Genomic DNA, 27,123 nt, shown 5'->3' with positions numbered 1-27,123 from the left:
GTTTCAAAAGAACTAGAAGACAGGAATTGTCTCTACCCATCCAGCCCAACAAACATGACACGGCTAGCTATGTGCCTCCCTGCGTGACTGGTGCTGGGGACCAATGGAATAACTTTCTGTTCTTTGCAGGAGTCCTGCAGGAACTGGTTGTTGTTGTTTTCTCCTGGGGCAATATGGCCCTTCCCCCATTAATTTGTTTGGCCCCAGGTCTGGGACAACGCTTGCACTGTTAGCATTTCCACTTGGGGAAATTCAAATGGTTTGATCCTAGATATGAGGAAGCTCGTGTTAAATTTTGGGAACCCTTTTGGAGGGATAGAGGAAAACCTCTTAAGTCCTTCTAGCTTTCTCCAATATTTCCTGCATTTTCAAATTTTGAACAGTTAAAGTAATTTTTATTTCCAACTCCCAACCAGCACCAGATCAAATATGCTTCTTCTCTCTGTAGCTGGTTCCAATGCTGCATCTCTGCACTGGACAAGTGAGCGAGCAGTCAGCGTCTTACTGCTCGGGCTCCTGCCTGCAGCCTACCTGTACCCTGGACCAGCCGTGGACTACTCGCTGGCTGCAGCTCTCACACTCCATGGTCACTGGTAAGTCAGGAGAGAAGAAACATGGGAAACTGCCTTATACTGAGTCAGACCCTTGGTCCATCTAGCCAGTACTGGCGACACTGACTGGCAGCAGCTCTCCAGTGTTTCAGGCAGGATTCTTTCATATCCCTACCTGGAGAAGCAGGAGATTGAACCTGGGACCGTCTGCATGGAAAGCAGGTGCTCTGCCATTGAGCCATGGCCAGCCAGGACTGCTGTGTGTTGTCTCTTCTGTTTAGTTTGGAGCCCTGGTTAGTCCAGCTTTTCAGCCCTGGTATCCATGTAATCTTGACATAATAGCTCTGGAACGTTCTTCATCCGGTGACTTCCATTTGTGGTCCGGAGGCCATTCAAATGTGGTAGTAAGTTCAAAGTGATGAGATGCACTTCAAAAAGCTCTGGGATGCTCTTGGCTTTCCAAGTTGCTCATCTGAAGGCAAGTGAGCTTGTAAACAGTAGCCTGATTGTAACCTGAAAGAGGGGTGCCTTTCAGTTCCATAGAGATGGGCAATGGCCTGTTTCCTTTCATTTACTTAGTACATTTGTAACCTGCTTTTCTACAGAATCATAATTTCTGCTGACTAACCAGGATATGAGGGCAGGATTGGATCTTGGTTAATAAGCAGGTTTAAACCGCAATTCCAGTTTGGATGTAACGGGAATAAGACTGAAAGTGTTGCATCAGAAAGCACCATGCTGTTGACTGCCACATGCTGGAGGGGCAAAGCGGGAGTAACTGCCTTCCCCCATGCTCTATTGGTGAGCTTCCCAGGAACATCTGACTGCTGGAGGCAGAGTGCTGAGACAGGAAGGATCTTAGTTGTATGCCACAGGTAGCTCTTAAGATGTGTTCAACTTCTCAGGTTCTCTTTCCAGATGGGGGGCAACAAAAACAACAGTCTTGTGGCATCTTAAAGACTAACAAATGTATTATGGCTTAAGATTTTGTGGACTATAGTCCACTTCATCAGAGGCATGAAGTGTTACTGAGAGTTTCAGGTATATATACAATACACATGATAGGGAAGGGTGGGGATTGCAAACAGTGAGGTCAGGGAATGCTGGGAGTTGCAGGACTTCCTTCTGTCTAAACATGCATAGGATTGTGCCCTAAGAAAGATTACAATGCTTGGCGTTCTTTAGCTTAGAAAAAAGTTGTATACAGTTATACATGGTATGGAGAAAGGGGGAGAGAATTTCCCCTCTCATGGGACTAGAACCTGGGTCCATCCAATGACAGACAAGGAACGACTTCTTCACACAGTACATAGTTGATCTATGGAATCTGCTACCACAGGGTGTAATGGTGGACACTTTTACATATTTAGCCTTTGCCGAGTGTTTTTAAACTGTAGATCCAGTATTTAGGAAGCCTTTGGCTGCCAGTTAACTGTAACTGATCAGTATGCTTCAAACAAAGCGTAAACCAAACATTGTTTGAGGTAGATTCAATTTTGTTTTTTTGTTAATAAGAATTCATAAGGAAAAAAATCTTTGGATTATTTTTTATTTTTATTAGAAATATATTTATAATATCACATCAAAATATAACATGCATAAAATAACATAAAAACTTTTCTTTCTGTTAAACAGAGCTTTACTAAAGATCCTTAGATCTTAGTAGCTTAACAGGAAATAGAATTTCCTAAAAATAAAATTTATTCTTAGAATCTTAGTCCTAATAATTTTAATTTAGTCCTTAAAAAAGAGAGATCTCATTCTAAGTACCAAGTTCCCTATACGATTCTGAATAGGCTATTCGGCTGACAGGTATCAGACCTGGTGAGCTTCTGATAAGAAGCTCCCTTTTTTCAAACCCAACACATACTTATACCTTTTTGTGTAGAAAGTATCTCATATTATCTGCTGTCCTATAAATTAGGGGTTACAGTCTTAATTATCTTACTGCCAACAAATCTGGAACACTCAACAGTGGCCACAAGACTGGAAAAGGTCAGTTTACATTCCAATTCCAAAGAAGGGCAATGCCAAAGACAGTTCAAACTACTGTACAATTGTGCTCATTTCACATGCCAGCAACGTTATGCTCAAAATCCTACAAGCTAGGCTTCAGCAGTATGTGAACCGAGAACTACCGGAACTACAAGCTGGGTTTCGAAGAGGCAGAGGAACTAGAGATCAAATCGGCAGCATTCGTTGGATCATGGAGAAAGCAAGAGAATTCCAGAAAAACGTCTATTTCTGCTTCATTGCAGAAATACTAAGATACTAAAGCCTTTGATTGTGTGGATCACAACAAACTCTGGCAAATTCTTAAAGAGATGGGAGTACCAGACCACCTTACCTGTCTCCTGAGAAACCTGTACGAGGGTCAAGAAGCAACAGTAAGAACCGGACATGGAACAACCAACTGGTTCAAAACTGGGAAAGGAGTATGACAAGGCTGCATATTGTCGCCCTGCTTATTTAACTTATATGCAGAGTACATCATGAGAAACGCCGGGTTGGATGAATCACAGGTCGGAATTAAGATTGCCGGGAGAATTATCAACAACCTCAGATACGCAGACGATACCACCCTAATGGCAGAAAGCGAAGAGGATCTAAAGAGCCTCTTGTTGAGGGTGAAAGAGGAGAGTGCAAAAGCTGGTTTGAAACTCAACATTAAAAAAACTAAGATCATGGCATCTGGCCCCATCACTTCCTGGCATATGGAAGGGGAAGAAATGGAAGCAGTGACAGATTTTATTTTCTTGAGCTCCAAGATCACCGCAGACAGTGACTGTAGCCATGAAATTAAAAGACGCTTGCTCCTTGGGAGGAAAGCTATGGCAAACCTAGACAGCATAGTAAGAAGCAGAGACATCACCTTGCCGACAAAGGTCCGTCTAATCAAAGCTATGGTTTTCCCAGTAGCAACGTATGGCTGTGAGAGCTGGACTATAAGAAGGCTGAGCGCCGAAGAATCAATGCCTTCGAACTGTGGTGCTGGAGAAGACTCTTACGAGTCCCCTGGACTGCAAGGAGGTCAAATCAGTCCATCCTAAATGAAATCAACCCTGAGTGCTCATTGGAAGGACAGATACTGAAGCTGAAGCTCAAATATTTTGGCCACCTAATGCGAAGAGAAAACTCCCTGGAAAAGACCCTGATGCTGGGAAAGACTGAAGGCAAAAGGAGAAGTGGACGGCAGAGGATGAGATGGCTAGGTAGCATCACGGATGCAATGAATATGAACTTGAGCACGCTCCGGGAGAGAGCACAGGACAGGAAGGCCTGGCGTGCTATGGTCCATGGGGTCACGAAGAGTCGGACACGACTTAACGACTGAACAACAACAACACCAAACGTTCCTGAAAAGTAAAACTTACAAAAAAATGTGCACATACTCATTTTAGGCTAGGTAAGATCAATTCTGAATCATACCTTGAGAAGATAATTCCTTACTAAAAATTTGCTATTTAAACTCAAGATTACAATTTTTCTAGACATCTATATATCAAACGTTTTAGGGTGCAACCTCTCAGCTGAAGTTGTAGGACTTTTTCTGTCTAAACATGCATAGGGTTGCACTTTAAATGTGTATACCTTACACAATATTTTTTGCTTATTAACTGATAAACAAAAACTTTGCCCTAGAATAACACAGTCTCACACCTGTTCATTACTCAAATAAGCCTTTGCCCTAGTGATGGGGCTTTAATTCAGCTTTTTTCTCTTTGGATACCATCCAGGTCATCTTGACAACTGTGTTTTAATGCCAGTAATCCAGAATTCATTGTGAACCTGCATGTGCCGTTGTGTGTTTTCTCCTTAACACAATTACAACTTATTTACATTTTCAAATTTGTAAGTATTTATCATTAAACAATTGGCATTTGCATTTTATAATAAGACAACCTACATTATTTTAAGAGAGGGTGGTTAGCAGTTTCTCAATAGCTTTCCCAGCAAGCCAATAAAGTAAAATCAGCTATTTCCTAAAAATCCAGGATACCGCTAACTTGGATGGCTTTAAAGGCGGAATTAGACACATTCATGGAGGATAAGGCTATCAGTGGGTAAAAGGCAAACTGAAGGCAAAAGGAGAAGGGGACGGCAGAGGATGAGATGGCTAGATAGCATCACCGATGCAATGAATATGAACTTGAGCACGCTCCGGGAGAGAGCGCAGGACAGGAAGGCCTGGCGTGCTATGGTCCATGGGGTCACGAAGAGTCGGACACGACTGAACGACTGAACAACAACAACAACGGGTACTAGCCATGGTGGCTATATCTGACCTCCAATATTGGAGGCAATTTCTGGGGCACAACAGCAGGAGGTTGCTATTGCACTCATGTCCTGCTTGTGGACTTCTCAGAGCCATCTGCTTGGCAGGTGGCTCTTACGTTCTTACCCGGTCTTTTCCTTGTCAGTTCTTTAGTTCAACACTAGAGGGCGCTGTAGTACTTAAAATACCAAGTTTGGCCAGAATAGATTTACAGATGCTGCCATCCTGCCTGATACCAGGCACACTGGTAATAAAACCTCACGCTGCAAAATACCACATTTAAAACATCGGTGAGTTACATTTAAAAAAAAAATGCTACCAACTCAATAATGAAGCAATATACAAATAACAGCTCATAGATGGTAATTACCCAACCAGCAGTACAGCGCAAGCAATTTTTAAAGACTTTTTACTTTCCCTAGAAAGGAGTGAACAGCAGAGGCCACACAAACTTTTCTGGGAAGAGAATTCTATAGGTGGGGCACCACCACTGAAAAGACTGTCCTAGTAACTAAACTAAACCCCAGAAGGCAGGAGAATTTAGAACCCTAAATTCTTCTGATGATCTAAGTATCTAGGCAGATTTCTCTTGGGACAGGTTGTGTTTCAGGTACCTTAACCCTAGATTGTTTAAGGCTTTATAGGTCAATAGCTGCATTTTGAACTGAGCCTGGAAACCTACTCATCTACCAGTGAAATCCTTGCTCTTTGCAGTGCACTACTGCATTTTGGAACAGCTGTAGCAGAGAGTGCAGTTGGCAAGATACACTTTTCACTGCAGTCTCTGTCTGGGTATCGAGAAGGGAGGCCAGGCACAAGAGAGCGTCCAAGTTGCAAACCGGAATGTAACCCGGTCTAAAACAGGTTATACATCTACACTGACAATCACCTTCATCTTGTCTGGATGTAACCTTAATGTATTAGACCCCATCCAGCTCTTGACTGATCTTTACTGTTTAGAATATTAGCAACTTGAGCTGGAACAGATAAAATCGAGCAACGTGTTTTAGATCACGGATGGGAAACCTCTGGCCTTCAAATGTTGCTGGACAGCTCCCATCTTCACTGACCATTGCGCATGCTAGCTGGAATTCATGAGAGTTGGAGTCCAACAGCTTTGAGAGGGTCACGTGTTCACCTCTGCTTTAGATGGACTGGAGTACTAACATTAATCCTTTGGGCTGGATTTGGGGAATGTTCATTTGCAGTGTTTCTCCTTCTCTTCCCGCCCCCCCCCCCCCCAGCGCAATGAGAGATAGATGGACACTATCTGCACACTATACAAACAAGGGGTGAGCTTGTGGCAACTGCTGTGTTATTGTTGCTTTTGTTTTTACTGCAACCCAGAGGTCCATCAACCAGAGCAAGTCCAAAATAGTGGCATGTGTTTGTGGGTGGAACCGGAGGCAAAATTGGGTCTTGGGGTGGAGCCAATGACTTAACGCATGTGTGTCACACTCTGCGCGCACACACACAGAGTGAGCCTTCATATACAAGTACAGATCTACATCTGAGTTACTGCAGATCAGGGTTTCTAACACAACACACTAAAAGTGGATAGCAGAGCTTCACAAAGTCCTGGTCAACGGCAACTAAAATGTCCTTTTTATAGATGAGGAACACTGAGGCTGAGATATTAGTGCAAGGTCAGCCACGGCAGATATATTTTTTTTAAATCTACTTGCAGTTTTACCCGAGTTTTTAAACTATTGGGAGCCAGACTCCTGGAGATCTACTGCAGATCACCCAAGAACTGCCAGTAGATCCCAATCTATCTTCTGCTCACCCCAATATAGAAAACCATTTTCTTTCTGGTTAGAAGAACACTATTACAAGTGAGGCAAAAGCTAAGCCTTCCACTGTTGTTATAGGACAGTTTTTCTAGGGTGGCTTAATGCTTGAAAATGCATCACTAATGCATTAATTTAATGCATCTGATGAAGTGGGCTTACGCGCTTGAATGCTCATGTTGTGATATTTTTCTCAGCTTTTGAGGTGCCACTGGACCTCTGGAGGGTTTTGCTGCAATAGATGCTAGTACAGCTTCACACAATGCAAAGCCAGTCTCTTCTGGAGTAGGCGGGAGAAGGATCTCCAGGCCAGGCCCTCTCCTGCCCTTGGGAACTTCTCACAACTGTGAGCCAGTGTGGTGTAGTGGCGAGAGTGCTGGACTGGGAGTTGGGAGATCCAGGTTCTAGTCCCCACTCGGCCATGGAAGCTCACTGGGTGACTTTGGGCCAGTCACAGACTCTCAGCCCAACCTACCTCACAGGGTTGTTGTTGTGAGGATAAAATGGAGGAGGAGGAGAATTATGTATGCCGCCTTGAGTTCCTTGGAGGAAAAAAGGTGGGATATAAATGTAATAAATAAAATAAATAAACTGTCCAACAGCCACAAGAGAAGATTTCTCTTGGAAGTGAGGTGTGTTCAAAGGAAGACCTTGATTATGGGGCAGGCCATAAGAACATAAGAGCCCTGCTGGATCAGACCTAGGGTCCATCTAGTCCAGCATCCTGTTCACATAGTGACCAATCAGCTGTCAACCAGGAAACCACAAGCAGGACACGCATGCAACAGCACCCTCCCCCCATGTTCCCCAGCAACTGGTGCACATAGGCTCACTGCCTCTGTTACTAGGGGTAGAACATAGCCATCAGGACTAGCAGCCATCGACAGCCTTCTCCTCCAGGAATTTGTCCAACCCGCTTTTAAAGCCATCCAAATTGGTGGCCATCACTACATCTTGTGGTAGCGAATTCCATAGTTTAATTATGTGCTGTGCGAAGTAGTTCCTTTTATCTATTCTGAATTTCCCACCAGTCAGCTCCATGGGATGACCCTGAGTTTAGTATTATGAGAAAGGGAGAAAAGAGTCTCCCTCTCCACTTTCTCCACGCCATGCATAATTTTGTACACCTCTATCATGTCTCCCCTTACCCTCCTTTTTCCCAAGCTAAACAATCCCAGGTGTTGTAACTTTCCCTCAGAGGGGAGATGCTCCAGCCCTTGGATCATTTGAGTTGCCCTTTTCCAGTGAGGGCTTTTCCTCCCTTCGCAGGGTGACTCATCAGAACTCCAGCATAGGTCGCTGTTAGAGGGAGAGGCTATTCTGTTGTGTGGGCGGTTTTCCTAAGCTAAGCACATTCACTCCGTAAAGTAGAATGATTCATTCAGGTGGCATTGTGGCAGTTTTTATTGCTCAGCCTGCCAAGGGTGAGGCTGTAACAGTTTCGAAAACAGTTGATTTGTGATTAGGAATGGTGGGGAAGAAACTGAGACTTTCCTCTCTTAGCTTTCCTGTGTTTGAATTCCACTGGGCACTTCCTTGCTCCAAGCAATGGACGATGCTGCTCTTTGACGTGAGTGGCGTCTCCAACCTTGCAGAGGAAATCTGGCTCCGAGAAAGTGTTGCTTTTCCTCTTTGTTTTTGTCCCCCTTCAGCTGAGTGGTGGGAAGGTCAGGGCCAGTTTCCGTTGTAAGAGAGTTGAAAAGGATCTCTGTAAAAATGTGTACATTTGCAGATGTGCAGCTTGAGCTTGATGTGCGAAGGTGATGTGCTGCAGGCGGGTCGTGTTGCTTCCATAGCGGAATCTCTGCAGGCTCCAGAACTCAACAAGGCAAAGGTACAGCAGGCTGCTTTTCCCAAGCCTCTCCTTTCAGCAGCTGTTTTGAAGTTCTTTATAAGAATAATAATATTTAGCAATTCTATGGCACATGTCAAGTGGTCCCGTGCATTATTTCAGAATTCGTTTACAAGTGTGGTGTAGTGGCTAGAGTGTTAGACTGGGAGTTGGGAGAACTGGATTCTAGTCCCCACTCAGCCATGGAAGCTCACTGGGCGACTTTGGGCCAGTCACAGACTCTCAGCCCAGCCTACCTCACAGGGTTGTTGTTGTGAGGATAAAATGGAGAGGAGGATTGTGTACGCTGCCTTGGGTTCCTTAAGGAGGAAAAAAGGTGGGACATAATTGTAATAAATAAATATTATGACCACCCTATAAGGTTGGCCAGTATTATCTTCCCTATGTTGCAAGTGTGGGGCTGAGGCTGGAAAAAGCGAAGCTAGTGAGTGTGGCTGAGGTGTGATTTGAACCAGGGACTGCTCAGCTCATGCTCTTAACTGCTGTGCTACACCAGCAGCTCATGCCTGTGCCTAGCTACTCGTGTCTGTGAATTACAGGCAAGTCCCTGTTAGTTCTCTCTAGCTGGCCAGCTATGCCAGTTGCAGGCCAGCTTTAACAAAAGCAATAAGACAGCCTTCTGCAGCCTGGTGACCTCCAGATGTGTTGAACTGGCCGTGCTGGCTGGGGATGATAGGAGTTGCATTCCAACACATCTGGAGGGCAGTCGGGTGGGGGATGCCACAGTAACGGATATCCCTTAGTATCCCTCTCATCATTGTCTTTGGCAGACGGCTGACATGGGGTAGAGGAGTTCTTAAAGGATACTTCCCAACTGTATGTTAGCAAAGGGAGAAACGAAGCTACGCTCTACCAGTGAGGAATCGTGCAAGAGGAACTGGTATCTGAAAGGGGCTGCCTCTGCGCAGGCACACTTTCCTCTGGGAAAAATTGGTTCCTTGGTGTGGCTGGCTGAGTTAGTTTTGTTGCTGTCCTGAAGAGTAGTGGCTAGTACTGGGGTTGGATTAAATTATTTATTTTAAGTATTTTTATTCTGCCCTTCAACCATATTCGCAGCGCAAACAATGGAAATGCAGATACAAAAAACATAACAAACGAAATGCCACAAAACCATAAAAGCAGCATAAAACAGTCAGCAGAATTGAAATTGTAGCTTGAGAGAATTAAATGGGCTTTGCATGACGCTGAAAGGGCAATAAAGAAGGTGAGCCTCTCTGCGGAGAGTGTTCTGCAACTGGGGCGCCACCACCAAGGAGGTCTGTTGAAAGCCTTAAAGGGTAAATGTTTTTCTTAGGAATGTGAAACAGAAAGCCATGTGATGCCTTTTGTTAGTAGTAGTTAGGCCTTCTCTCTCTGTCAGTTGTGTCAGCAGAAATGTATGCTCTGTTTGTTGGTTTTGCCTAAATTTGATATAAAATAAGAGGAAGAGAGTCTCCAGAGTCCTCTGTCTCAAGGGAGCTCTTCTGCTAGACCCAGTCTGCAACATTTTGGTGCCGAAACCCAGGAAAGAACATACTGCAGTCTAAGGTCAGGAGCAGAATGGCTGAGGCCTTGGAGAGACTGAAACACAAACAGGCTACAATCAGAACCCTGACTACTAAACTGTTGTAAAAAAAAGAAAGAAGAATCTGAATTGAACAGACCTGATGCAAATGTAAATTTGCTTGAACAAAGTTTGAGTAAATGAACTTGATCAGGGCATTGAAGTTATGGTAACTGAGCTGGATGACTTAGCGAAAAAGGTGGAGGCTGCGTAGCATTATAAAGTTCATATTGCATGGAAGACTCTCGTGGCAAGAGCAACTTTTGAAGGGGCAGAATGCGAGTCTTCATCTTCTTCAGAAATAAGTGGGGCCCCTCAACTCCTGATGGTTAAGCTTCCAAAATTGATGATGGATAGGTTTTATGGAGATACCAGCTGCTGATGAGGATTGTGAAGCCAGTTTGAAACCTCCATTCATCAGAACACCAGACTAAGAAAGGTAGATAAACTTAATTAGCTAAAATCCTGTCTGGTTGGGTCAGCAGCCAGGTCAGTGGCAGGACTCCCAATATCAAAAGCAGATTATGAGGCACCAGTGAAGGTTTTGCAGGATAAATTTAGGAGGAAGGACTTGGTTATCCACGCGCACAAGAACAAATGGCTAAGCCTGAATACAGTTCAAAGATCAGCTGACATTATTGCACTATGCCAGTTGTATGATGCTTGTGAAATTCAGATACGCAGTCCGGAGACTGTGGGAGTTGTATCAGATACCTATGACAGTCTTTTGTGTCCAATACTGATGAAGATGATCCTTGAAGATATGATACTAGAATCTACCCACAGGAAAGATGCCACTGATGAACGAAAGGTACCAGAACTCATGGGATTCCTCCAAAGGGATGTTGAGAGCTGAGAACGAAATTCAGTTCTGATGAGAAGTGGAGTTACAGCCAAAGATGGTGATAGTTCACTGAAAGGCAAACTAAAACAAACACAGCAATATGTAGAAGAGAAGAAAGACTGGGATACTGCGCCATCTGCAGCGGCACTGTACGATAGCTCCAGAAACAACCTGTACATCCTGTGAAGACTCTAATCACAAAGCAGAGGATTGTTGTCTTTCAGAAAGAAAGGCGAAGCTGAAGAAGCAAGGCAAATGTTTCATATGTCTAGGGTTAAGACATATTGCCAAATTCTGTAAAGCATTTTACAGTCTGTCCCAGTTGTGGAAAACATCACCACAAATCAGTTTGCTCTCAAGACCCAAACCAGAAATCTGCTCCGGAGAAAAGTGCAGAGGTTAAATCCACCATTACTTCTGAAAATCGTAACAGATGAAGAATCCCTCATTTTAGAATAGTTGCAAGCCTTCTGAGAATTAGCATCTATTGGCATAATGGAAGAAACAGAGGGGAAAGTAAGGTGTGAGTAAGAAATACTACAAGCATTTGAAACGTCATTGAAATATAAGGAGATATGAAGGGAGGCTATCATGGAAACCATCCTGACCTGTCTTACCAAATAACTATCTAGTAGCCAGGAAAAGGTTTAATTAACTAGTTAGGGGACTTAGAATGGATGCAGTACTCTGAGAGGTACTGTAATGTCACTGAAGAACATCTCCATGAAGACATCACCAGAGATGTCTGCAGTGAATCCATACGTAAAAGGGAGGAGGCAATCGACTACCTTCCTCATAGTGCAGTCATCAGAGAGGATAAGGTAATCACAGAGTTGAGAGTAGTGTTTGATTCTTCATCCCATGACAGGGACTGTTCCTCACTCAATGATTGCTTAAGACTGGACCAAATCTGAACCCAGATTTGTATGGGATCCTTATCAAATTCTGTCAACGCTCAGTGGTCTTCACAGCAAACATGCTAAAGGCATTCCTTCAAATAGCAATAGCAGAAGAGAATCGGGTAACAGTAAGATTTTTGTGGATGAAGGAACCATTGAACTTTAAAGAAGAACCAGAATTAAGTATCTTGAAGATGACTGGAGTATTTTTTGGTGCTTCTCCCAGCCCTTTTCTGCTTGCAGCCACTATAAGACATCTAAAAAACTGCCCTGCTACGAGGCTGGGAAGACACAGGACTGGCTGCTCTGCACTGCTGGACTGGTGAGAGAAGAGACCTGAGGGGAGAGGATTGTTCCACCGTTTACAGCTGGCTGGCTGCTTGCTGCCTGTAAACGCCCCCCGCCCCCATCTCCCAGTATCCTGCCTTGCGTCGGCTGCGCTGACTGCAGAGTGAGGGGGAGTAGCTGCCGAAGTTTTCTCCAGCCAACCGGAGCAGAGTGCTCTCTCTGAGCCTGAGACCTCCAGGCATCGTGGAGACTTAAAAACTGCCCTGCTACGAGGTGGCGGGCCACCACCGGCGGGGGCGACACCAAAGGGGGCGCGCCCCTTTGGTTTGCCCCTTCAGTTTGTCACGAGGGTGAGGGTGCCTTCCATCTTCTCTTCCTTTTGGATTACTTACATCCTGGTCATCTGTTGATTGCCAGTGAGGTGTGTGAAGTGAGGTGTCCCTGAGTGAGACCATGGACCCTCTGCCAACAGCAGTTCTTCTTATGTTATTGTTGCCACCCTGGGTGAGAGACGGGGGATAGAGGCTTCACATCCCACAACTACTTCTCTGCCCAGGGTGGGATCCTGTGGTAGCTTGAAGTGGAGCTTCCCCTGGGTAAGAGCCGGGGGGTGGCGGGGGGAGAACTGCTTTGCCACCATCCAGGTGAGATAGAATGAGCATGAACCGATGGAAGACGGTTACATGGTGCTTTACTTGTTCTCTGCTTTATTTGGTTGATTAACAAGCCTGATGTCCTAACTGTGACCAGCACCTGGCTACAACCACAGTTACAAACTGTGACTGTATTAGTTTGGTTGGGAGTGATTGTTGGATGAGTGGAGTGTATAAGTTGAATGGTTGATTGTATATTTGAATGGTGGGTGGCTATGGAGAGTGTTTGGATATGTTATGGCAGTAAGGATGTGCCTAGGAGACTCTAATGCAGGGACCCATGGAGGAGGCACCACTATTCCAGTGACTTGGGGCAGAAGGAGATACGGCAGGAGGAGGGGGTTGGGACATCAGTAGAATGGGCCACAGGTGTTTATACACTGTTCCCCTTCTACCCTCCTCCTCTAGCTCTCATGTAGCTGGTAGCTCTCCCACTGTGCCCTCCTGTCTTGTGGTGCTGCTATTTAATGCCAGATCGGTCTGCAATAAGACCGCACTCATTCACGATTTAATCGTGGATGAGAGGGCCGACCTGGCGCGTATCACTGAGACTTGGGTGGGTGAGCTGGGTGGAGTCAACCTGACTCAGCTCTGCCCACCTGGGTACTCAATGCAGCACCAACATAGGTTGGAGGGCCAGGGGAGGGGGGAGTTGCCGTGCTTCATAGAACTTCCATCTCTATCACCAGGAGACCACTCCACCTTGGAGCGGGCCTTGAGGGGTTGCATCTGGTGTTGGGCCATAGAGACAGATTGGGGATGCTGCTGGTGTAATGCCCACCCTGCTGCCCGACATCCTCCCTGACTGAGCTGGTGGAGGCAGTCGCAAGTGTGGTGTTGGAGGAACCCAGGACGGTGGTTCTGGGTGACTTCAACTTCCATGCTGAGGCTGTCTCTGGAGTTCCAGCTCAGGACTTCATGGCCTCCATGACAACCATGGGGCTGTCTCAGTATTTCATCGGCCCAACACATGAAGCGGGGCACACCCTTGATTTGGTTTTTGCTCCAACTTGTGAGATGGGTAGTCTGAAGTTTGCGGGGCTCCAAGTAACCCCATTGTCATGGTCAGACCATTTCCTGGTGAGATTTGAACTTACGGCATTACTCTCCTCCTGAGGGGGTGGGGGGCCTATTCGGATGGTCCGCCCTAGGAGACTGATGGAATCCAATGGATTTCTGAATGCTCTTGGGGATTTTCCAGTGGAGAGAGCTGGTGATTCAGCCGAGGCCCTAGCCTTACTGTGGAACAGTGAGATGCAGAGGGCCATCAACATGATTGCACCTGAGTGCCCTCTCCGGCACTGTGGAGCCCGTTCTGCTCCCTGGTATACTGGGGAGCTGCGGTCAATGAAACAGGCTGAACGTCAGCTGGAGCGCAAATGGCGCAAGACTCCAAGTGAAGACTGAGCACGCTCTAGAGTGCATAATCGTGCCTATTGCGTGGCAGTGTGGGCAGCAAAGAAGGTTTATTTTGCTGCCTCCATTGCATCCTCAAGTAGCCATCCAGCGGAGCTCTTCCGGGTGGTCTGGCGGAGGTTGTTAACATCTTCCGCCGTAAATGGACCCTGGCCCTGTCGAGTACCCGCTGTGACCTTTTTGCATCGCACTTTGAGGACAAAATCGCTTGTCTTTGCAGCGACCTTGATTCTGTTGTTAGTGCAGTACCACTTGAGGTGTCTGATGCCACCATCTGCCTGATTTTGTGGGATCAGTTCCAGTTGTTACGGCCTGATGATGTGGACAAGATGCTTGCAATAATGCGACTGACCACATGCCCTCTTGATCCCTGTCCCCCCTGGCTAATAAAAGCTAGCCGAAGGGGTATGACTGGGTGGGTCCAGGGAGTGATAATTGCTTCCCTACGGGAAGGGGTGGCCCCTGCTGTCCTTAAGGAGGCAGTAGTGCAGCCACTCCTGAAGAAGCCCACCCTGGACCCAACGGTATTAGACAACTACCATCCAGTCGCAAATACCCCTTTTCTAGGAAAGGTACTTGAGAGGGTTGTGGCGAACCAATTGCAGGCACTCTTGGAGGATGCTGATTATCTAGACCCATTTCAGTCTGGGTTTCGTTCTGGTTACGGGAATGAATCAGCCTTGGTTGCCCTGATGGATAACCTTCATCGAGAGAGGGACAGGGGGAGTGCAACCCTGTTAATTCTGCTCAATCTCTCATTGGCTTTTGATACCATTGACCATGATATCCTCCTGGATCGACTCCGTGGGATGGGTATTGGAGGCACTGTGCTACAGTGGTTCTGGTCCTACCTACGGGGCCGATTTCAGAAAGTAACATTGGGTGACTGTTCCTCAGCCCCTTGGCAATTGAGCTATGGGGTGCCGCAGGGTACCATGTGTCCCCAATGTTGTTTTAACATCTATATGAAGCCACTGGGAGCGGTCATTAGGGGATTTGGAGCTAAATGCCATCAGTATGCTGATGACATGCAGCTCTGTCTCCCTGTGACATCTGAATCAGGAGAGGCTGTGCAAGTCCTGAATCAGTGCCTAGACTCAGTGATGGGCTGGATGAGGGCCAATAAACTGAAGCTGAATCCTGGCAAGTCGGAAGCCCTGTGGGTGAGTGGTTCCCGGGTCTGGGAGACAGGCTCATTGCCTGTTCTGGATGGGGTTGCACTCCCTCTGAAAGATCAGGTCTGTAGTCTGGGGGTACTCCTAGATCCATCATTGTTGCTGGAGGCTCAAGTGGTTGCGGCAGCTCGGAGTGCCTTTTACCAGCTTTGGCTGGTTCGCCAGCTACGGCCTCTCCTGGACAGGGATAGCTTGACCACAGTGGTACAGGCATTAGTAGCCTCAAGACTGGATTACTGCAATGTGCTGTATGTGGGGCTACCCTTCAGGCTGGTCTGGAAGCTGGAGCTAGTGCAGAATGCAGCAGCTCGGCTGTTGTTGGGAGCTGCCCCTTTTCAGCGTGTAACTCCTTTGCGGAGGGAACTGCACTGGCTGCCAGTTCGCTATCGGGCCAGGTTTAAGGTATTAGTACTAGTGTACAAAGCCCTAAACAACTTGGGACCAGGATACCTGAGAGAGCGCCTCCTTCCCTACCAGCCTGCCCGGTCACTGAGGTCATCAGAGGACATGTTCCTGGTGGTTCCACATGGACCTATGGCCTGGTTGGAATCTACCAGGAGAAGAGCCTTCAGTGTGGTGGCCCCCTTCCTGTGCAATTCCCTGCCTTTAGAGGTCAGGCAGGCGCCAACATTGTGTTCTTTCCGGCGCCTCCTGAAGACGTTGTTCTTTCAAGAGGCCTTCCTTGCATGACCAGCCGTGGTTTGTTGAACTTTGTTGGGATTTGTCTTTTTAAAAATGTTTTAACTTTTTTAAACTCTTTTAACCATTATTTTATCCTTATGTTGTTCACCGCTCCGAAATCTTCTGATGAGGAGCGGTATATAAATATTGTAAGTAAGTAAAAAAACAAACAAACAGTACAACCTGGAGTATCCTGATAAATGCAGAATGCTAGATTAATGTTTTTATGTTAATGACTTAATATCAGGAACTGACAGTGTAAATTAAGCTTACAGTATGTGAAGACCAGAGAAATATTGTTGACAGCAGGAATGGATCTCTTGAAATGGAAAACTTATTTAAATGAACTGCAAATGCATTTGCAAGATGAAGTGGATGACTCCCACCTGAAAATGCGAGGTCTCAAATGGTATGAAGATTTGCCAAATGATTTGGCCTGAAAGTGGTGTCCGAAACTACCAAAATTGGAGGAACTGAGCATACCAAGATGGTATTTTCTGGCTACAGAAAATAGCCAGATACCATTAGCGCTGACCCCAGCTCACTTTTTTGTTGGGCAGAGATTAACAACCCTACCTTCTCAGGTATTAACAACCCTTCGTGGATCACTGCTTTGTTGTGGCGAAGGGGCTTGCGTAACTCAGTGAAGCCGTAAGCTATGCCGTGCATGGCCACCCAAGACGGACAGGTCATGGCAGAGAGTTCTGACAAAATGTGGTCCACTGGAGAAGGAAACCCACTCCAGTATTCTTGCCAAGAAAACCCCATGGAACGTATCACAAGGCTAAAAGAGATGACGCCGGAAGATGAGCCCCTCAGGTCGGAAGGTGTCCAATATACTACTGGGGAAGAGCAGAGGGAATTTCCAAGTAGCGCCAGAAAGAGTGAAGTGGCTGGGCCAAAGCCGAAAGGACACTCAGCTGTGGATGTGTCTGGTGATGAAAAGAAAGTCCGATGCTGTAGAGAACAATATTGTTTAGGAACCTGGAATGTAAGATCAGTGAATCAAGGTGAACTGGAGGTGGTCAAACATGAGATGGCAAGATTGAACATCGACATCTTGGGAATCAGAGAACTAACATGGACAAGCATGAGCGAATTTAATTCAAGTGACCATCATATCTACTACTGTGGGCAAGAATCCCTTAGAAGAAATGGAATAGCACTCATAGTCAACGAAAGGGTGGGAAAAGCAGTACTGGGGTACAATCTCAAAAACGACAGAATGATCTTAGTACGAATCCAAGGCAAACCATTCAACATCACAGTAATTCAAGTCTATGCCCCATCCACTGAGGCCGAAGAAGCTGAGGTTGATCGGTTCTATGAAGACCTATAACACTTTCTAGAACTAACACCAAAAAAAGATGTCCTCTTCATCATAGGGGATTGGAATGCTAAAGTAGGAAGTCAAGAAATCACCAGGATAACAGGCAAGCATGGCCTTGGTGTACAAAATGAAGCAGGACAAAGGCTAATAGAGTTTTGCCAAGAGAACACGCTGATGATAGCAAACACTCTTTTCCAACAGCACAAGAGGCGACTCTACACATGGACATCAGCAGATGGTCAATATCGAAACCAGAATGATTTTGTCCTTTGCAGCCAAAGATGGAGAAGCTCTATACAGTCAGTCAAAACAAGACCTGGAGCTGACTGTGGCTCAGATCATGAGCTGCTTCTTGCAAAATTTCGGCTTAAATTGAAGAACATAGGGAAAACCACTAAACCATTCAGGTATGACCTAAATCATTTCCCTTATGAATATACAGTGGAGGTGAGGAATCGATTTCAGGGATTAGACCTGATAGACAGAGTGCCTGAGGAACTATGGACGGAGGTCCGTAACATTGTTCAGGAGGCAGCAACGAAATCCATCCCAAAGAAAAAGAAATGCAAGAAAGCAAAGTGGCTGTCTGATGAGGCTTTACAAGTAGCTGAGGAAAGAAGGGAAGCGAAAAGCAAGGGAGAAAGGGGAAGATATATCCAATTGAATGCAGAGTTCCAGAGAATAGCAAGGAGAGACAAGAAGGCCTTCTTAAATGAACAATGCAAAGAAATCGAGGAAAACAACAGAATGGGAAAGACTAGAGATCTCTTCAAGAAAATCGGAGATATCAAGGGAACGTTTTGTGCAAAGACGGGCATGATAAAGGACAAAGAAGGCAGGGACCTAACAGAAGCAGATGAGATTAAGAAGAGGTGGAAAGAATACACAGAAGAACTATACAGGAAAGATCTTAATGTCCCTGATAGCCATGATAGTGCAGTCATTGAACTTGAGCCGGACAGCCTCAAAAGTGAAGTCAAGTGGGCCTTAGGAAGTATTACTAACAACAAAGCTAGCGGAGATGACAGTCTTCCAGCTGAGCTATTTAAAATCCTAAAAGATGATGCTGTTAAAGTGCTGCACTCAATATGCCAACAAATTTGGAACACTCAACAGTGGCCACAAGACTGGAAAAGGTCAGTTTACATTCCAATTCCAAAGAAGGGCAATGCCAAAGAGTGTTCAAACTACTGCACAATGGCGCTCATTTCACATGCCAGCAAGGTGATGCTCAAAATCCTACAAGCTAGGCTTCAGCAGCATATGAACCGAGAACTACCGGAAGTACAAGCGGGGTTTCCAAGAGGCAGAGGAACTAGAGATCAAATCGCCAGCATTCGCTGGATCATGGAGAAAGCAAGAGAATTCCAGAAAAACGTCTATTTCTGCTTCGTTGACTACACTAAAGCCTTTGATTGTGTCGATCCCAACAAACTGTGGCAAATTCTTAAAGAGATGGGAGTACCAGACCACCTTACCTGTCTCCTGAGAAACCTGTACGAGGGTCAAGAAGCAACAGTAAGAACCGGACATGGAACAACCAATTGATTCAAAATTGGGAAAGGAGTACGACAAGGTTGTATATTGTCGCCCTGCTTATTTAACTTATATGCAGAGTACATCATGAGAAACGCCGGGTTGGATGAATCACAGGTCGGAATTAAGATTGCTGGGAGAATTATCAACAACCTCAGATACGCAGACAATACCACCCTAATGGCAGAAAGCGAAGAGGATCTAAAGAGCCTCTTGTCGAGGGTGAAAGAGGAGAGTGCAAAAGCTGGTTTGAAACTCAACATTAAAAAAACGAAGATCATGGCATCTGGCCCCATCACTTCCTGGCATATAGAAGGGGAAGAAATGGAAGCAGTGACAGATTTTACTTTCTTGGGCTCCAAGATCACCGCAGACAGTGACTGTAGCCATGAAATTAAAAGACGCTTACTCCTTGGGAGGAAAGCTATGGCAAACCTAGACAGCATAGTAAGAAGCAGAGACATCACCTTGCCGACAAAGGTCCGTCTAATCAAAGCTATGGTTTTCCCAGTAGTAATGTATGGCTGTGAGAGCTGGACTATAAGAAGGCTGAGCGCCGAAGAATTGATGCTTTCAAACTGTGGTGCTGGAGGAGACTCTTACGAGTCCCCCAGACTGCAAAGAGGTCAAATCAGTCCATCCTAAAGGAAGTCAACCCTGAGTGCTTATTGGAAGGACAGATACTGAAGCTGAAGCTCAAATATTTTGGCCACCTAATGCGAAGAGAAGAGTCACTGGAAAAGACCGTGATGCTGGGAAAGATTGAAGGCAAAAGGAGAAGGGGACGGCAGAGGATGAGATGGCTAGATAGCATCACCGATGCAATGAATATGAACTTGAGCACGCTCCAGGAGAGAGCGGAGGACTGGAAGGCCTGGCGTGCTATGGTCCATGGGGTCACAAAGAGTCGGACATGACTTAACGACTGAACAACCACAACCTTCTCAGGAAAATAAGACAAACTTTCTCAGAGGTGGGAATATCAACAAACTTTGATTAATTTATTTTTGAATAGATGGCGAAGGGAAAACATCATGGAATTAAGATCTGCACATTGCAGCAATTCCTCAAAACAGAGCACGGAGGTCAAGGTGAATTACTTTGTCCTGATTCATGAGGATAAAGTGCCTAAGGAAACATTCCAAGGACGCGATAACTGGGTCCGCTTATGTTCTGTATGTCTGCTATCCCAAACAATTATTAGAAGACTTGTCCACTTGTTGTATCCTCTGGAACTTTAAGAAGGAGATGAAAGTTCATCTGGCCAGAGGATGTTGATACTGTAAAGGGTTAATGTTTTTCTTAGGAATGTGAAACTGGAAGTCATGTGATGCCGTTTGTTAGTAATAGCTAGGCCTTCTCTGTCAGTTGTATCAGCAGAAATTTGTTCTTTGTTTTGTTTGTGCTTTGTTTGTTTTTGCTTAAGTTTGATATAAAATAAGAGAGCCTCCAGAGTCCTCATCTTCAGGGAAGCAGTTCTCATGGATCTGATCCACAGCAAGGTCTGCTATCATGGGCCTTGTGGGAGTGGACAGGATGGGGGCAAAGCTGTTATGTTCCTCTCCCAAACAAAAAAGATCACCCAACATTGCATCTCTAGCTTTGGCAATCTCTGAAGCTACTTGAACATAGGTGATGCCATATACCAGCCTTCCCCTGGCTGAGGGATTCTGGCAGTTGTAGGCCAACACCATACAAGGCCTCGCTAGGTGTTTTGTTCCAGGGCTGCCCATGCTTCATAGGATACATAGGAAGCCAAATCCAGACTGTTTGTTTTCTCAAGCCCAGTCCTGGCTACTCTGACTGGTAGTGGCTTTCCAGGGTCTTGGTCAAAGGTCTCTTGCACTACCTGCTACCTGATCATCTTTTAATGAGACAGTGGGATGGGAAGTTTTCCACTACTATATTCTCCACCCCCCACCCCCCCCGAAAATGATCTGTTTTTAGAAATGCATCATTTCATGACATGCATTGGGCTGGGATCCTCTGGTCCCTGGGGAGGTGTCCCAGGGTTGTCAGGTATTTTGGATCTTGCATTCTGAGATCGGGGGGGGGGGGTCCAACCTTGGAAGGGGAGATCTGACCTCACATCTCCCCTCCTAGCCTCTGTGGATCTTTCTGTGGCCCTTGCCTCTCCACATAACAGCTCTGACCTCGGTAGAGGCGGGGCCGGGGGGAATTCATGGGCATATTGGGGGAAGGGCTTGGATCCATAGTTTTCCCATTCCTGCAGCATGTATCTCTGAATAGGAGGAAATGTACTGATGAAGTGGGTTATATAGTCCATGAAAATGTATACCAGAATAAATGTCTTTAAGGTGCCACAAGACTCTGCTGTTTTTGCTGCAACAAACATGGCTACCCCTCTGGAAATGAGTATTTTTTGTTTATGATTTCGCCTTTTCCCTTGGACTGACAGCAGTTCATAGGAAGATCCACTTTTGAATGATGTCCCTCAAGAGGGTCTGGGTTTTTCTTATAATGATCCAAGATACCCTGAGTTTTTCATCACCTCAAATGCCTGAGCTAACTTGCTTCATTTCATCACTGATTTGTAGTATTCAAGTTCATGAATTCATCTTGTTGTTGCATGATTTCCTGGACTTTCTCATTTGTGACTGGTATCGCTCTTTCATCATCTGCCTGCCTGCCATCGGGAAAAAAACAACAAGCATCTCCCTCAGTGTAGAGACTTTTCTTTCTGAAGGCAAAATAACATGTTGAATAAATCAACAATTGAGACATGTGACTAAGCCCTCCTGCTAGTCTTGACTTGTAGGCACGGGGCTGGCCTAGAGGCCTGGCTATTTGCATGTGATGGTCTGTAGGGGAACATTTGGTGATTTGTAAAGGGAACTTGGTCCTTGTAGCCATGCCCTCTGAATTTGAAATTCTGTTTAGCTTGTGAACTTCTCAGTTATTGAGTTCCAAACTGTGTTCATATTTGAAATGCATGAGGTTTTCCCACTTCCCTTTTGGCTTTAAAAAAAAGGATCGACCAAGATGGCTTTACAGGACAGTCTTTGTCTTTAGGTCACAGGGGCCATAGCTCAGTGGTGGAGCATCCGTTTCCATGCATAAATCCCAGGTTCAATCTCTGGCATCTTTAGTTAAAAGCAATGGGTAGCAGGTGAAGCGAAATCCTGGCAGAGTCCCTGGAGAGATGCCAATGGTCAGAGCACACGATGGTTGGCTTAGTAGTATTATTTTTGTGGATGAAGGGTGTCATAGAAAACTTAAAAATAAATAAAGCTATTGTTCCATCAGTGTACATGGTGCTTTACAAAGTACAAGAGGACATATCCCTGTTCCGATGAGCTTACAGTTTAAAACTCAGCACAAGATGTGACAAACAGAAGTCTCCTCCTTTGACCAGGTGAGGTAGGACGGGCTGCAAGACACCCTTTGTTGTATCTAGAGCTTTTGAAAACCCTGACTTAAGGGTTTATGGAATGATATCCCCAGCGAGGCCTGCCTGACACCAACATTGTTATCTTTTCTGTGCCAGGTTAAGACGTTTCTCTTTTTCTCAGTCATTTGGCAGCATATGATGAGTTTTAATCAGGTTCTGTATTTGTCTTATGATTGCTTGCTTAATTTTTTTTAGATAATCTTTGTAAACTGCCCAGAGAGCTTTGGCCATGTGGTGGTATGGAAATGTAATAATAATAATAATAATAATTTCATACTACACAAAAGAACTAAATCAACCCCAGTTTCCAATTGAGTACATATATTTCAAGAACCAAGCAGAGAGTAATTGAGCAGTGGTTACTTGGTTTTAAAATAAAAGGAAACATAGAATTAGCTAACTAAATTTAACTCACCAAAGCAGCTTATAGACGAGTGGGGGTGGAATGAGGCCCACCTTGGGCTCCACAGCATGGCAGGGTCCAGCCTTGAATATTTGCCAGCTGATCAAAGATAAATGAAGATTTTCCTAACAAAGGTATTTCTGTGGAGGTTGGGCAGGTCCCAGAGAGAAAAATTCAAACGGACCCGTCAATGGCTTGGGAGGACTGGATCATGAATCCTCCAGGTCAGGGGTGTCTAGCCTCTTTCAGCCAGAGGGCTGCAATCCATTTTAGAGCAGTTTTCGGGAGCCGCATTCCTGTAGTGGGCAGGGCCAAACTACAAAAAACATCAGCCTGTTTTAGCTTAAAGCTCTTACTTAAGAGAGGCACTTTCCTGGGATCCTAATCTGGCTCTCTGTGGTTCCCCAGAAGGCCACATCCCCTGCTCCTGGCCCCACCCTGAACACCAATTATGCAGCGTTTTCCCAGGTTTTGTGCAGTTTCTCCCAGTTTTAAAACTGGGAGAAACTGCACAAAACCTGGGAAAACACTGCATAATTGGTGTTCAGGGTGGGGCCAGGAGCAGGGGATGTGGCCTTCTGGGGAACCACAGAGAGCCAGATTAGGATCCCAGGAAAGTTAGATTTGGCCCCTGAGGTTCTGCACCCCTGCTCCAGGTGATTCTTGCAAGTCCCTATTTAACATGAGGCTGAGTCACGGGGCAAGGGGAAGGGACAGCCTGGGTTGTGTAGTAATGCAGATTTTGAGTGCCTATCAATGCCTGGTCATGCCTGGGCATGATCTTTGTTCAGAGTCATTTCTAGAAAGCAAGGTGGGGTGGGGAGGTTTGGTTTGTCAAACAGGGGAAAGTCTAGAGGAAGTGGGGACAGCTATAAGCAGTTAGCAATGTGTTGTGTTTTTCCTGTTGTACATGCTTATTCTCTGTTTCAGGTTCGGTTCCAGTAGGACACAGGAACAAATGGTCTGATCTAGTATAAGGCAGCTACCTATGTTCAACCTCACATCAGTAATTTTAGGATCATGGGGCTTGGCTAGAGATGAAGATCACCTTGGCTAGTCCTCCCCCCTGCCCCCCCTTCATACCCCATACCCCAACCCCTAGGGCAGGGTCCTCCAGGCATTAAACTGCATCTAGGCCACATTAATCCATTCCATCCCAGTGAAGTCGAGCCAGAAGTAATGAGCTTGGACAAAGCAGGTGTCAAAGGCTAGCACACCAGCCTAACTCAGGGTGCAGTTTGATAAGAATCCTGTCATTTGTGCTCCCCGCACCTCTGCCGGCCAAACCCATCAACTTCCAAAACTGAATTCAGCTGATTCTGTAGACATGGGTTTGGGGAAAATGGTTATTAATAACAGCCTCTTAACTTGAATGTGCTGAGCAAGCGCTGTATCTTCAGCAGACTCTCCAAATTCATGGTCACTGCCTGGATTCCAGGGGTTCGTAACCCGTTGACCTCTTGGCAGCTACAGAAGGGTTGGCACGCACACACACGCGTGCACACGCACACTTATTCTTTTGGGAGAGGGACAGGGGGAGTGCGACCCTGTTGATTCTCCTGGACCTCTCAGCGGCTTTCGATACCATCAACCATGGTATCCTTCTGGATAGGTTGTCTGGGTTAGGAGTTGGAGGCACTGCACTACAGTGGTTCCGCTCCTACTTGGATGGCCGATTCCAGAAGGTGGTGCTGGGGGATTATTGCTCTGTGCCATGGCAATTGTGCCATGGGGTTCCACAGGGCTCTATTTTATCTCCCATGCTGTTTAACTCTACATGAAACCGCTGGGGGAGATTATCCGGAGGTGTGGGCTGAGGTGCCATCAATATGCAGATGACACCCAGCTCTATCTCTCTTTCTCATCAAAACCAGGTGAGGCAGTGGCTGTTCTGAATCAGTGCCTGGGCACGGTAATGGACTGGATGAGGGCTAATAAACTCAATCCAGACAAGACGGAGGTACTGTTAGTGGGTGGTTCGTCTGCCTGGCTAGGTGATATTCAGCCTGTTCTGGAGGGGGTTGCACTCCCCCTAAAGGATCAGGTTCGTAGTTTGGGGGTGCTCTTGGATCCAGAACTGGCACTTGAGGCACAGGTGAACTCAGTGGCACGGAGCACTTTTTATCAGCTTAGGCTGGTATACCAACTACGCCCTTATCTGGACAGAGATAGCCTAGCTACAGTTATCCATGCTCTGATAACTTCTCGTCTGGATTACTGCAATGCGTTATACGTGGGGCTGCCTTTGAAAATGGTCCGGAAACTTCAGCTGGTCCAAAATAGGGCAGCAAGATTGTTAACAGGGACTGGCCTGCGAGCTCATATTATGCCAGTACTTTTCCAGCTGCACTGGCTGCCAGTCCATTTCCAGGCCCGATTCAAAGTGCTGGTGTTAACATTCAAAGCCCTTAACGGCTTGGGGCCAGGTTACCTGCAGGATCTCCTCCTCCCATATGTGCCTGCCCGGACCTTAAGATCATCGTCAGCGGCCCTTCTCCGTGAGCCCTTGCCAAAGGAAGTGAGGCGGGTGGCTACTAGGAGGAGGGCTTTTTCTGTTGTGGCACCCCGGCTCTGGAATGAGCTCCCTAGTGAGGTTCGCCTGGCGCCTACATTGTATTCCTTTCGGCGCCAGGTGAAGACCTTTTTATTTTCCCAGGCATTTTAGCTTTCTAAATTTTTATCTTTGCTGTTTTAAATCTGTATTTTAAACTCCTGCACTGCTGCTAGGTTTTATTGTGGTTGTATTGTTATATTGTGGTTTTAATGTTCTATATATTTTAAATTGTTTTATTGTGTGTTGTTTGGTTTTAATTTTTGTGAACCGCCCAGAGAGCTTTGGCTATTGGGCGGTATAGAAATGAAATAAATAAATAAATTTTGCCCCAGCAGTGAAATTTACCCCTTAAAGCAATCGCTCTCGGGTGTGTGTTGTCCTCCACAGTCTGAGGCATTCTCACTGTGAGCATGCTCAGCCTGGTTCAATTAAGAAAGCAAAGAATGCTTTATGCTGGAATGGAGCAAGATTCTGTGTCGATTCTTCTGTGATGAAGACAGCTAACACTCCTCTGAAAAGTCACCAGAGATTATGCTGACTTCAGGATTAGCCAGAGTTCCTGGCCTGTGGAGACTGCCCTAGAAAACATTTGGAAGTCGGTAGAGCTCAGATGTTTGTATATTCAGCCTGCTTCCTTCATGTTTTTTCTTCCTTGCAGGGGCCTCGGGCAAGTAGTAACTGATTATGTCCACGGAGAGACATCTATTAAAATGGCCAACACTGGCCTCTATTTGCTCTCGGCAATCACCTTTGCTGGCCTCTGCTACTTCAACTACCACGATGTGGGCATCTGCAGGGCTGTGGCCATGCTGTGGAGCCTCTGAGACGCAATGTAACCTGCCAGCAAAATATGACGATTGTTCATCGCTGCCTCTGCTTCATTATTGCTAATTATTACGAAGTCATTGAATGAGGGAGAAATAAGCAACAAAGGGTCCCACGCTGCACACAGCAGAACGGCTTGAGGAAAGAGGCATCCAAATCCAGGTCAAAAGCTTTAGCCATTCAGCAAAATCTGGGATCTCTTGACAGGATGAGAATTATACTTGAGACAGGATAGAATCGGGGTGGGGGGATGGAAGCTCTGGCGTTAATTGGGGGCAAAATAGCAGTGGTTACAGTGGCAGCTGTTAGATGTGGCTGACCTTTTTCCTGACAAATGGCAGCTTGATTTAAACGGATGCAGCATAAGTGATCTTGATTTACTGTCTCATGTTTTTTGTGCAGATGTTGCAATTAGTGAATCGTGTACACAGCATCTCATGCAGCACTCAGACAGTTGCAGTGCAAAAGGGAAGACTTTTATTTATGTACAATAAAGAATTTATAGAACCCTCAACTGTTTGATTCTGCAATCCATTTCTTACCCCTTCAGCTGTCTCTGTTGCTTACCTTTAAAAACATCACTATTTTCTCTTTAGGTAGCTAACAGCAAGTAGGGCTGTGAGCTTTATTTGATGGATTAATCAACAAATGCTTTAGTTGATTGATTGGTGGGGCTAAGAGCACCTTTAGCTTTTTGAGGCTCTTTTGGTTCTGTTGAATTGATATAATGGAGTTAAATTTTTAAAAGAAAATATTAAAAGCAGGTAACACTTTGAACTGAGCCTGGAATTGAATAGTGCTCCTCCCAGCACCAGCTGAGTCCTTTTCTCCATACATGGGACTCAAGCAAAGGGGGGGGGGGGACATGAATGGACATGGCCACAACCACTGGTATCATCCAGCCTGCAGAGCCTGGCAGGGGGCAATTCATCCCCACCCTATTTTTGTTTGCTCCCCTGCTTTAATTACTTGCAGTCTGTGCAAAGCCAATTCAATCTGCCAAGCAAACTATTTTCTATAATGTTTAAAGCATATGCTAGAGAGCAAGCCATGGCTGAGTTTCCCTGTGACACCACTACACATTTTCAGACTCCT

General features: G+C 45.8%; 1 protein-coding gene across 3 annotated transcripts in view; it reads left to right on the top strand.

Annotated features, from left to right (window-relative positions):
- The window catches only part of LOC146340404 (carotenoid-cleaving dioxygenase, mitochondrial-like), a 105,482-nt gene that overhangs the window by 4,741 nt on the left and 73,618 nt on the right, over positions 1 to 27,123 (top strand). For 2 of the 3 annotated variants that reach the window (XM_084803491.1, XM_084803490.1), the window contains exon 3: positions 449 to 593. In XM_084803491.1, the coding sequence (XP_084659617.1) occupies positions 458 to 593 (136 nt within the window). In that variant the 5' untranslated portion in view covers positions 449 to 457. Of the gene's footprint in view, positions 1 to 448; positions 594 to 8,392; positions 8,452 to 27,123 lie in introns of those variants that run through there. The other variant, XM_084803498.1, reaches the window with a different exon arrangement.

The sequence above is a fragment of the Heloderma suspectum genome, chromosome 6, assembly GCF_057233095.1.
Source record: "Heloderma suspectum isolate Gila_16-S chromosome 6, 16-S_ref, whole genome shotgun sequence".
Taxonomy (NCBI): domain Eukaryota; kingdom Metazoa; phylum Chordata; class Lepidosauria; order Squamata; family Helodermatidae; genus Heloderma; species Heloderma suspectum.
The sequence above is the reverse complement of the archived record's forward strand: the minus strand, read 5'-3'. Positions and strand labels throughout refer to the sequence as shown.